The sequence below is a fragment of the Triturus cristatus genome, chromosome 8, assembly GCF_964204655.1.
Source record: "Triturus cristatus chromosome 8, aTriCri1.1, whole genome shotgun sequence".
NCBI classification, from domain to species: domain Eukaryota; kingdom Metazoa; phylum Chordata; class Amphibia; order Caudata; family Salamandridae; genus Triturus; species Triturus cristatus.
The window spans coordinates 51,565,400-51,578,094 of NC_140591.1; the positions used below are offsets into that span (position 1 = coordinate 51,565,400).

The 12,695-nt window shown below is 43.5% G+C and overlaps 1 protein-coding gene across 2 annotated transcripts in view; it reads right to left on the reverse strand.

Moving 5' to 3' along the window:
• LOC146800044 (uncharacterized) overlaps positions 1–12,695 on the reverse strand; it is a 426,311-nt gene that overhangs the window by 167,078 nt on the left and 246,538 nt on the right. For both annotated transcript variants that reach the window (XM_085620951.1, XM_085620952.1), the window contains exon 14: positions 1,830–1,937. In XM_085620951.1, the coding sequence (XP_085477077.1) occupies positions 1,830–1,937 (108 nt within the window). The remainder of the gene's footprint in view (positions 1–1,829; positions 1,938–12,695) is intronic.

The following is a 12,695-nucleotide window of genomic DNA, read 5'->3' on the forward strand; positions in this document are numbered from 1 at the left end:
TGGATTCTTTGGTGAGTGTGAAGAACATTCTTTCCGGTGCAGCTCTTCTCACAGACAGTAATATGCGACAGCGGTTCCCACCTGTGTGAATTATTTGAGGTGCCAGAAGATTCCTCTATTCAGAAAAACTTTTCTCACATTCTGTAAAGTTAAATCACCGGCATAGCTATCAGTGGTGCAGCCAATGCAATGCACTGAGGCCCAGAGGCAGGAGGGGCCCAACTACAAAAGCCCCATGATCAAAGAGGGAGCGCCTAGTAGGGCCACAGGAGCTCTTACAGCACTGGGAGCTTGTGGTTAGCTCTGTTCCATTACTTCGGATGCAGGAGTCAGACTCCGAGTAGCAGAATACATTGAAGCACCCGTGGAGCACTAAGATTGCCTCACTCCAAGAAATAAATAGCTGAGCAGTGTGCATGCTCACTTTTGTAAATGCAGTGTGCGCCATTCAGTCCAGGCTGCCTACCACCAGCAGAGATCAAAGTTATACCCGTGCTACAGCGTGGTTTGGGAAGACAAAGTCACAGTAATCACTGTGTTCACCCTGATGGGCTGAAGGCAGGCAATGCTGGCTAGTAAAAAAAAATTACGGAGGACAGAGTGCTGGAATGGGATAAATTAGTTATCCGAGGGTTTCATTTTACGTAAAATAAATGCAAAGGTAAACTTAAAACCACTTCTAAGAGTCACTACAGCACACTTCCTACTTATTAAAACCAGAAGTAGGAAGAGTTCTCCTTCTGAGACCAAAGGAAATCAGCCAGAATCTCAGAAAACAAATGTTTCCCCCCAAAGTGAGATTCAGAGATAGTGGGAACATTTAGGCTTCAATGTAGCTCACCACAAAAGCTTTGAAATATACTAATGGACTGGTGTGCCACATACTCAAACAGCGCCTCCTATGCCCCCATCGGTCTCAACTCTTGCTCAGTTTTAGTGAGCGGTCCACCTGTGTGTGAGCTTGTGTGAGTGTAAGATAGCTACCATGTTTTGTAAGTGCATTGTGAGGGGTGTGTCTGTGTGAATGTAAGACTAATATTCATTTGTGAATGCAGGGTCAGTGGTCTACAGGTTGGAAGCTGTGCTTGTGTCAGTACAGAGGAAAGCATATCCTTATGTGAGAGCAGCGTGAGGGGAGTGCCGATGTGAGAGCTGCATTGTGTGTACAGACATGCGCATAACTGTTGCGTGTATACACTTTACAAGTGCCAAACCTATTGGCTTTGGTAATGGTTTACAGGGTTGTGACTTTGTCTTGCAGAAAGTGGAAATACAATACCGTGTGCATCCGATTGGTCGTGCATTTTGATACGACGGATGCAGACTATGTTGAAGGAGATTGAGGAGTGTCAGGGGCAGCTGACAGACTGAGATGCCACCCTAGTGAGGGGGCCCAATTACTTTGCTTGCACTGGGGCTAATGGCAACCCAGCTATGCCACCGAATTAAACGCTCTCATTCTTTGGTGATTCACAAAACCACTCTTCAACAAAGCTCTTCCTACTGTCAGTGAAGTGGAAAAGCCTTACTTCTGTGCAGATTCTTTGATGCGTTAGTAGAATTAACTTTTGAGTAAAGCTTTTTACACTCCTTAAATTGAGGCTGCCTCATCCTTGTATGAGCCCTTTGTTTATTTAGAAGCGCTCTCGTCCTTGAATAAAGCTCTTCTCGTACTAAACAACTGTCTGCCATGTGCATTCTTTGGTGCTGTGGCAGATGCGCCTTTAGAGCAAAGCTCTTCGTGCAGATAGCACAGTGAAAGGACCTCACTCCTGTACGTGATCACTAGTGATTTAAAAAACACAGTATCTTAATAAATCTCTTCTCACTCTCTGTGGAGATGCGGCTTCTCCTACTCCTGCAAACTTTCTGGCGTTTCTTCGGTGAGCCTGTATGGACTTCATTCTCATTCATACTTCCTGTGTTGGATCGATGTGCTGTAAACAACAACAAAATAGAAAAGAAAAGTTTAAATGAGCACCGTGCTGTAATGTTATTAACTGTGTGCCCATCCTCCAGGGAGCTGCCTTTCTATCTGCTCTAGCTAACATTTATAGTTCTTCCCATACACACACTTATCACTTCAAACAAGACTGTCCCAATAGCCGCAAAATGTGGTTTCAACTTTTGTCTTTCATTTTATTTTTTTAAATCTTTATTTACGTTTTGCAATAAGAACAAAACATCAACAATACAGCATACAGTGCATTATCTTCCGCGTTGTGTCTTAGGTTGCAGCATTAGAGGTACAACAAGGCCAGTAGGGGTACTCAATCAGTCTAATATTTGTCTTTCAACTTTGCTAGAAAATTTCTTATATTAACGAGATGCAAAGACTCACCAGCCCCTTTTTCGTAATGGCCCCCACTGTTTCGTTAGAGGATATCATCTCCTTTAATCTGATGAACCAGACACGGGACATTCCTGAAGACCTTTGCCCAAGACAAAGCTGGAAGCCCGCATTCTTGGATATTGCGGACTTTCTATATTATCATCTATGGCATGTTGTGATCTGGGACTGTTCCCTAGGCACTAAAAAGAGACGTGGCTCCACAACTCATTAAAGTCTTCCTGGGTCCTGGCGATCTAGACAAATTATGCCTTCTTTGAATCTCCTCATGTCACAGATCCAGTGAGGTGTGGGTTCAGGTCTCATATCCAGTAGGTTGGTACAGATTTAATAGGAATCACAGCTCTTTCACTGACTTAGCACCACTAGCTGCCCAGTCAAAGATGGATTCAATTTGAAACTCTGTGCATCGTGGATAAACCCGTGGGTAAGACTTGCTCCTTCCTTCCTGTCTGATCAACAGAATTTCCAAGACAAGAAATGGTTTCAGATCTTTGTTGGCACAAGCCTCACATGCTTTGAGGACCTTCAGACAGGCACTTAGGCAAAATCAGATTTTGGTCAGAGAATATTTTAAAAAATCTAGCTCTTCATCAGAGATGGGTAAAACCACTACTCTTCGATCGGCTGTGAATCCAAGTTTACTTCTTTCTTCAGTTAGCAAGAATCAATAATTTATGGTGAATGTTGATATAATTAACTTAACATACAATGATAAGTGTTAGGCAAGACAGATGTCAGAGAGTCATTCAATAGGCAGACTGAAAACTGTTTTCTGATATCCATGTATTTACAATCTAATAAATTGATGTTCGCCAGTTATATGCAGTGATCTCAAGTTCTAACCCAGCAATACAGTCAATCTTCCTACCCCCGGAGGTCATTATATGGAGTACTATTACATTAGGTAAAAGTACCAACCATTATTTACAGTGTAAAAATGTCAACATTAAGCTATGACATGGTGCATAAAAAGTTATTTATTAATTCTGTAATAGGGCACAGTCAATTGGCCAACCTATTTGCTGTTCACTGTAAGAGGTGGCAAGTAGTGGCCACCAGTAGTTCAGTTGCCTTCCCTATGATTAGACATGTAGCCCCTTTGACTACCTGTGCTACGACATAAGCTCTCACCTTTCAAATTAGCCACCAACCAACGCATTAGTCAAAAGAGCAAAGACATTGGAAATCTTGCAAATTATCACCGTCGAGCAATAAAGCAACAAATCTTTTGTTTCGACGTGCCAGTGTTTCTCCCAGACACACACTTCTCGGATAGGCCTATTAATATGTTTAGAGCTGCAAAACACTGTCTTGGGGTTTGTAGCGCACCTTAAAGCATTGGATTATTTATTGAGCTTCACTAAACGCCTGTCTGAATATCTGAGAACTTTAATGGAGTTAATGATTTTAGTTGAGGTCACACAGAATTTAAGACCAAGTGGCACCTGCATGGCTTGTCAGGCAGCCAAATGTAGAGATTCCTGCATCAATGGCGGTCCATTTTTCCCTTTAAGTGGTTTCTGCAAGCGTTGTGGGAGCTCTATTGGGGGGCTAAGAAAACATAGTGAAAGTTCTACCATGCCATGGCAGTATTCAGGGTCTCAATATACGACACCCATAACTAATGACCGACACACTGGCAGAGGTTTCCTTGCCGTTGGGGGACATTGGTAAGATTTTCTGTCCAGGAGTCCTGTAATGTCAAATATTGGTATAAAGAGACGCACGAGCCGGCAGATCTTTCCTGGGGCAGTAGCAGCAAGGTGGGAAAACGCTATCACATCACCACCGTGAAGGCACGGCCAACGCTGCAGTTTCTTGCACTTACCTCCCGTGAGGGAAACGGCCTCTCCAAACTACACTACCCAGAAACCCTTGCTTTGTCGCTCCCCCCCGACGATGTGTAGTGCGCCTGGAGGCACGTTATAATCGCCGCTAGCCTCCCGCAGTGCGGGATGCGCGCGGGCCAAGGGCGGGCCCGTCCTTGCCAGTCATCGCCAGAAAGAGACAGGGCGGGGCCAGTCCTCTTTCGTCTTACTTTTGGGACACTTTTTTCATAAAGACCCTCTGAAGACATTTTTAAGGTACTGTGTTGAGTCACGGTTGTGCAATCCATTTTTATTTTGCTTGTTATTCACTTCTCCTTGGATGTTTTAAAACGGACTATACTCCGTATTGGGGGATTGATGTTCTAAACCCCTTGTTTTCCTCCTTGTTGGCATAAATATCTCAACTGTGAATTTGCTGTGAAACGTCTTGTTGACCTAAAGTAGTTATTTTTAAGGTAGGAATGGGCAAAAGGAAAACCATGGAGAGTACGGGGGGAGGGGCCAGGGGGGGGGGGGGTGTTTGCAATCGGCCCTGCTTGCGGGGCAGGCAAGGAAAAAAGGCAAGGAAAGCAGCAAAGAGTGCAACTGTTACCAACAAGTGTGTTGTGAATAGAATCGATAATCTTATTACGGAATGCGAAGGGCTTTTAGGAGTTGAATTACCAGCCACCTCTGATTAGGTTAACCCCGCACATAAGGCCTCTATGACCCAGCGCCAAACTATCGTCCCCCCAATGTTCCAAAAACTTTTACATAAAGGTACAGGGAGCGGTTGCGAGACTACACTATTGGGCCCTGAGCCACACCCGCTGACCGACACCCCCCCTCAATTGCACTTACTTCCCGCTCATAATGCTGTAGGCCACCTTGAGCCTTTAATTATCTGCACAAATCGATTTGCAGTATTGGCTGGGGAGCCTGACTCCTGTGTGGAAGTGCAACCCCTACAGCCCATTCCAACCTGCGAGAAGAGCCCAAATGAAATAGCTTCCACTTGTTCTACCTCAGAGTCTTCTTCAGACTGGTAATTCACTCAAGGAATGAATTATGTCATTGAAAGTGATGATTAAGGAGCTTGTGGGTACAGTCAAAATGCTAGTTCTTAATAGCACACTTCATACCCCAGCAGTTCCCTTATTACATAATTTACAACAGTCACCTAAAATAGGCGATTTTACAAGTAGTGGCCAGTCATATACTCCTGTTCCATCTCGACGAGCCACTATGGCTTTGACTCAAACAGACAGGCACCCTTGAAGTTCATCCCTGTAACACTCAGCAAAAGCAACTTTATTCTCAAGTTACAGCAAACCATAATAGGCTCTTCTATGAAGGCACAGACGGTCTCCTTGGTTAATGTCCCTAAAATTGCCTCTAGTTGTAGACACGAGAATGACGAATCCTTGAAAAATAAATCCATACATCGGTTACGTCGTGTTAGGGTTTGCCGCTCGCTGATTAGGGAGGATATAATTAGGGCAAGGAGATGCACGCCCAACAGTAAATCTATGGACTGCATCAAACTTACCTTGATCAGCCGTGACCTGGCGGAAAACCTTTTGGCATTAGAGTATAGATCCTGCCCCCGGACTCTTCATCCATCCAGATTAGTCGCTTTCCAACAATCGCTGCTGCAAAGGCTCATGATAATGTGATACCATTGCCCATATTTAGAGGGACCTCACTTGAGGCGGTTGATTGACTATGTCATGACTCACAGCCCCGGCAGGAATTAGAACCCACCCTAACCACAACATCCCAAGCGCCCCTAGTATTAACCAATTATGTACCGTCCCTGAACAATTTCTGGGTAATACCTAATAAGACTTAGTAGCCATCCTGATTGTGGCGCATAAGTTCATGGCTGCAGCAAATGTGAATACCTCTGTCCGTCTTCTGTTCCACCCACCTTGGCCCAACAAACCCCTCCGTGTAATGGAATTCCAACTTCCCAGTTTAAAATCCTTTCTTGGAAAGTGGCAGGTCTCCAAAACAAAATGTCTCTACCTGATTGGGATGATTTGATGGAGGAACATCACAGCTGTATATTCCAAGAAACATGGAGCCTAGCCCCACTATATAAGTCTGGTTACATATTTTTTTTTATTTCTGCCGTTTCAACGGGGAGGGGTGGCCCTCTGGAGGTCTTATGGTTTGGGCCAAGATCGATATGGGCTGTAAAATCACTGAACACCAATGTGTGATTATGGAAACCCCCTGGGCTCTCTTTTCCCCCAATTCAGGGCACAAGATCCCATTTGAGGACAAAAGAGTTGGTCCCTTCAAATTGTAGAAGGTACCTTAAATGGCCAAGAATTGCTGCACTAGAATCCCAAATGGTCAAGCTTAGGCACACTCTCAGTGAAAACACATTTAAACTGCGGGAGGCCTTCAACGAAACGGATGATTTGTCAAAGATCCCAGAATTATATGAAAGAGTGAAAGCCCAGTTGGGGTCTTTTTTCATTACAGAGAACCATGCTGGAAAACCAGGCGTATGTCGTAAAAATCGCCGGACCTGGTTTAACGGGGACTGTAGACAGAAGAAAAAGGCCTTAATTTTAGCAATAAAAAGCAGAAATTGCTCCTTGATAAGAGAAGCTAGAAAGGATTGCAAAACTGCTGTTATCCACGCAAAGCTTGAGTGGGATGAGACACACTGGCAAAACCTAAAGGATGCTAGTTTAGCCAGGGATCCCAATCTTTTTTGGAATATGGTTAGGTGGTCAAGCAACAAAGATCCTGATTTAATCCCTGATCATATTACTAATCAGGACTGGTTTAATCATTTTAGGAAACTTTATTCTGGGTCTAACCCAACTAGCAAAGTCGGGTCGGCTGACCACTTAACTACTTGTCACTTTTTGAATGTTACTGAGCTTTTTACTACAGAAATAGAGGCGGCCTTAAAGAAAATAGTTCCAGCAAAAGCCTCGAGTCCAGATGGCCTCCTTGGAGATCTTTTTCTTGCAGACCCTCCTAATTGGGCAAACTATATCACGCTTTTAATCAATTCTATTGCAAAGGGTAGTGCAGTACCTGATTCATAGAAAGATGCAGAGGTGGTACCTATTTTTAAAAAAAGGCGCAAGGGATGACCTTGCCAACTACCACCCAATCAGTTTGATTGATGCTATGCAGAAAGAAGTTGGCAGGGTGCTGCTTCAGAGAATTCACCACTGGGTGGATGAGAAGAATATCCTCTCCCAGTATCAAGCGGGTTTTAGAGCCTGTACATGGACGGTGGTGCAAGCTTTTAGATTGCTTTTAATTTACTGGAAGGTCGTTCTAATAGGCAAGGGTAGTCTTTATTTGGCTTTTATCGATATAAAGACTGCCTTTGACCTAGTGCCCCGTGAGCAGATGTGGCACCTACTAGATGATATGGGGATCCCACCAATGGTTCTGAATCTGTTGATTCGTCTTCACGAGGGCAATTATGCCCAAGTGAGGTGGGGGACCCAAGACCAGAAGACAGATAGGATCCCTGTAAACAGAGGAATACGCCAGGGTTGTGTTATGGCGCCCACCCTGTTCTCCTTATACATGAACGGGGTGGTTAGCTTTCTCCAAGAATTTCCATCTGATGCCCCTTCCCTGACAGGAGACAGGATTCCTACTCTGCTCTTGCGGATGACACTCTCCTCATGTCTAAGACTCCGGCTGGGCTCCAAAAGCTTCTAGATAGATTCCGACTTTTCTGTGAGTCTAGGGGGCTGATTGTTAACATGTCCAAAACCAAGCTGATGGTGTTTAACCCCTATAGGCCATATAGAGGTAATTTTACTTTAGATGGAACCCACCTAGAATCACAAAGTTCGATTATCTAGGTATCCGGCTCACTGAGAAAATGCATTGGCGGCATCACATCGATAAAATGCTCCTGAGCCACAAACGTGCAAAAGGAGCGTTAGCTAGAGAACATTACTCCTCGCAGAGCAGACCTGTGGCTCCCGCTCTTAAGATCTATGTAGCCAAAGCAGTTGGTTCGGCCCCGAATTATGGGGTTTCGACAACAGAGGGAATAAAAAGATCTGGACACAAATATTTAAGAGATCTAGTGATGCTCCCCAGTAAGATACCAATAAAACCTCTGATGAGCGATATGGGTAGGCGCTCTTTTAAAGACATAGTCAGGCTGCGGCACTTGCGACGGACCCCCGAGCTTGCCAGTTACGCCTCCGCACTCACAGAATTGATGGCCCTAGATGGCAACCAAAGAATTAGCTGGTTGCTTAATCTAAAAAAAAAAAAAAAAAATATAAAACTTTTTGCTCTTGGCCTCAAGGAGTCGTGGGATACTCAAATCCCACCTAGCAAGGCTGAGCTCAAAAAGCGATATTGGGCTTTCGTAGATGCCCAAGAGTTTAGTAGTTTGTAAATTAGGAAGGCTCACAGAAGAATTTTATCTCCACAAGCAGCGTATATTTTTAGAACCTTATTTAGATTTTATCCAGATGCCGCGAGACAGGGCACTTTATATTCAGTTTAGGATAGGCTCACTCCCGGTACGAGAATTAACTGTAAAGTGGAGCGCCCCACATCAGACATCAGCGGACTGCCCCTGCTGGAAGGCACCAACTGAAAGTGTGGCCCATCTTATGTTTGCTTGTCCCACTTATAAGAAGGCTAGAACAAGATGGCTCAAACCAATCTGTAGCCAACTGGGCACCCACTGGGCACATCCTGAAGTCGGACGCAAGGACCCTCTTTGCCTGTGGCGTGGCCAAGAACCTTGGCCGCGCTTGGATAGTACGGATTAAATCCTTACGTGTGACACTAATGAATTATCATGCTTTTATATTTTTACTATCCTATGGCCATTTGGTCTGTTTATTCTTTTTATTGCACTGTCACTTTATACCATTATGCTCATAAGCCGGAATCGAATTAATTGTATTGTTGTACTAAGTTTTTATTTGTAATAGTTTGCCTCCATTATCTTCTAGAAATATGAAATTATTGCTTTTATGGATTGCATATTTTCTTTTAATTGGTGCTTATCTGATAACACGTATTTTTATTGATTGTATGAATGTTATTGCTTTTAAGATACTCCTTATCGAATAAAGCTATCTTTGACTTGAATAAAGAGAAGTACCACCACTGGATATTACATCAGGTCTACGCCCTTAACTGGACCCTTAAAGAGGCTTCTCTCACACCATTTCCAGCGGACTCAGGACTACTTTATGGGTGTTCTCGATAATAGAGGTATACAAAATTGGTGGATGGAATGCTTGAATTAGTCTCAGCCACTGGTAAATACTCAGACCGCATCATAATCCATAGTTATTTTGCACACCCTGTCACCTCAGTTTGGACTCAGCCATATGGATATCAGTCTTGACCCTGCTCCTATAGGAACAGTCCAGCTTGCACTGCAAGGCCAAGTCCTCACTGAACTAAAAAACAAGCAACGCAGGACCGATTACAACCTTATTAGGGCTCATCAGCCATCTCCAGGGGCACAGTGTGCACAGGACTCATGTCTGGCCATACCCGGCCCGCTTACGGTGACACGCTGAAATATACAAAAAGTGACGGTTGGAATTCTTGAATTAATCTCAGCCACTGGTAATTCTTCAAAGCTGCAACCCAAGCTATCGTTATTTTGTACACAAGATACTTCATGAGCATTCCATCTATCTCTTTTTTATATGCTTCATTGTGTCGCCAGCTAGTACAGCAATAAAACAATTTTACCCGATACTAGAAGCAGACATCTCAAAGGTATGAAATGGTTGTCTGTCCAAAGGAACACTCCCAAGTCATCTAAAACATGAGATTTTTACAACTCACTTGAAAGAAGAAACAAAACAGCAAACCCAAAAGACATCTTCACCTAAAGGTTGATCCCCAAACTACCCACACAAAAAAATGTAACAGAATGACACGCAAACTGCAAGACTACATTGAACAAATCATCTTGAAACTCAAATCCATATGCATCTAGAGAACATGCAACCAAACAAATGCCACTGAATGTCTTGGCCACACATCCTATTTGATAAAAGAAAACATTGCCCAAATTAGGCAAAAACTGATCTTGGTACAGGGTAGCACAGGCTCCAAAAACATTTGTATGGCCTGCAAACTGTTGCATATAAATGTATTAGGTAATTGATTTAGTATGTTACATGTAGCTTAGCAACCCTGATGGGTTCCGACATAGCAAGTAGAATGTAGAATATTTAGGAACTGGAATATTGTACTGGCAGTCACCTTCTGGTTCTTGCCAGGGTTGATCGTACATATTATCCGACACTTCATTAAAGCATAATTAAGGAATTCAGTGCAGTGTGATCTTTCAGACACCTCAGGCCATACAAACACTGCAAAGAAAATCAAAAACTTGAGGGTTAGCTTTGATAAAGATGTGTTGTTCTTGTTACAATTATTGCAGTAGTTTAAGGGTACGAGCATACAACTTTTGTAGCTCAGTAAACTTCTTGCTCCACTGCAAATCAAGCACTGAGTCGAGCTGAGTAGATTAGTAACGGGACATCTTGAAGACTGCAACAATCTTTAAGGAACGCTCTAGAAAGCTCAGGGAACAAAATAAGGGTCCAAAACTATGGCTCTACTCAGGATCAGGATATTCTGCAGGCTTCCTGGAACAAGGGAGCCGCATATATTCATGACCTGGTAAGCCCCGCAGTGACCTCGATTTGTTGACCTGCGCTTTATCCAACAGCACCACCTGATCGACCAAAAGCTAGCGGCGGGTTACTGGATGCCCAAGGCCCCAAGCTTAGACAATTTAGAACTCCCACCCAGAGAGCAGAACCCAATCATTTGCATTTCACAAAAACTCCTGGCAGTGTTTGACAAAATGACCAAGATAAACTAGTTCAATGTTTTATTCCCTACCAAATAATTGGAGTACAGAAACTAGAATTTACAGCAAAAATACTGTGATGTAAAAACGAAAATTGAAAAGACTGAAAAAAGTTGTGTCAAAAATAATCTACTGAAAATAAAACCTGAGTGAAATAGGAATTACAATAATTTTGCCTTCTGTACAAGGGGCAGGGGTAATGGGCATCCCCATGCTACAGCGAGGTAGGGAAGGGGGGAGTTCAAGGAAGGGTAGGTTTAAGAAATAGGGTTTATAAGGATTCAAGGAAGTGGTAGCATACGGTGTAGTTTTTTTTTTTTTTTTTTTAAGGGTAGCATTAAGGGGTAGGAAATCAGATTTTAAGGTTCAGGGAAGGGTAGCATAAAGGGATTGTAGTGATCAGAGGTATAGTTAACAGCTTTTAGCGTTAAAGGGTATACCGTCATGATCACAGTGCATTAGAAGCGATATCATACAGCGTGAAAGAGGACAGAAAGCACAAGATGGCTTGTCCTATCCTATCCAAAATTAAAGTATCGCCTTGAACGTACCAGCATACGTCCATCAGAGAAGCAGAATGCCAGAAGACTAGGCAGACCACCGTCTGACAAGCAAGACTGTCTCGGTCTTATGTGTTCTGGTATATCTAGCAGGAACAGCTGCTTTGAAAGTCCTTTATGATAAGGAGAAAAAGAGATGGATTACAGGCATAAATACAGAGACTCTACTCTCAAAGAGGAAAGAAATACTAATTTGAGATCTGAAAACTCTGCACCAACAGCCTCCATGCAATCAAGGTGCACAGACCCACACCGCTCTGCAACAGGGCACACTCTACACAGCCATCATGCAGTTCTTGGCTTCACACTCACATGTAACTCTGCCATAGGTAGCATTCTTTGGCAGCAGCATACATGCTGTTGCAGAACACAGACCAGTCTAGAGTTCTGCTTCTGAGCATCACTTTGCAACAGCAGCATCTATTCTATCCTAGAACTGAGACCCACACACTTCTCCGCTACCAAGCACTATTTGCGCCAGCAGCATCCATGCCATCTCAGAACGGAGATCCATACAGCTCCATTATTGAGACTTTACTTGGCCCTAACAGCATCCATGCTATCCCTGACCTCAGACAAACTCGTAATTCTGCTACAGATCAGCACTCTGCGCCTGCAGCATCCATGCTAGTGCATGATTTATGCAAATGTTTGCAGGTGGGACAGCCTACCCCTATGTGCCTTTGAAACTCATGTAGGAAGAAAAAAAGAAAAGCGGAAAAAAGAGCCATGAACAACAATGGGGACCAACTCAACATATCAAAATCTAGGCAGGGATAGGTTCATTTGCGTCACTACCTACAGTACGATGTCCAATAACTTTCAGAAAGGGATCAACAAGAATTGGAACATCTTAATCTTGGGTGGTTTAAATTTTGAAAAACCAATTTACTCTTGAGAGCGACAAGCATAAAAGATCTGCTCATGCAGAAAAAGCAAACACCAAGAGAAACAGTCTGCACTTTGGAACCTATCATCTCCGGTCAGACACTCGCCATGCAGCAAGTGCAGGGTATGCAATATGACAAAAAGAGTCAAATAACTAGATGTGGGTTTGGAGACATCTTGGAGAATGTAAAATTTAACCAATTGCAATACCAGCAATGTAGTCA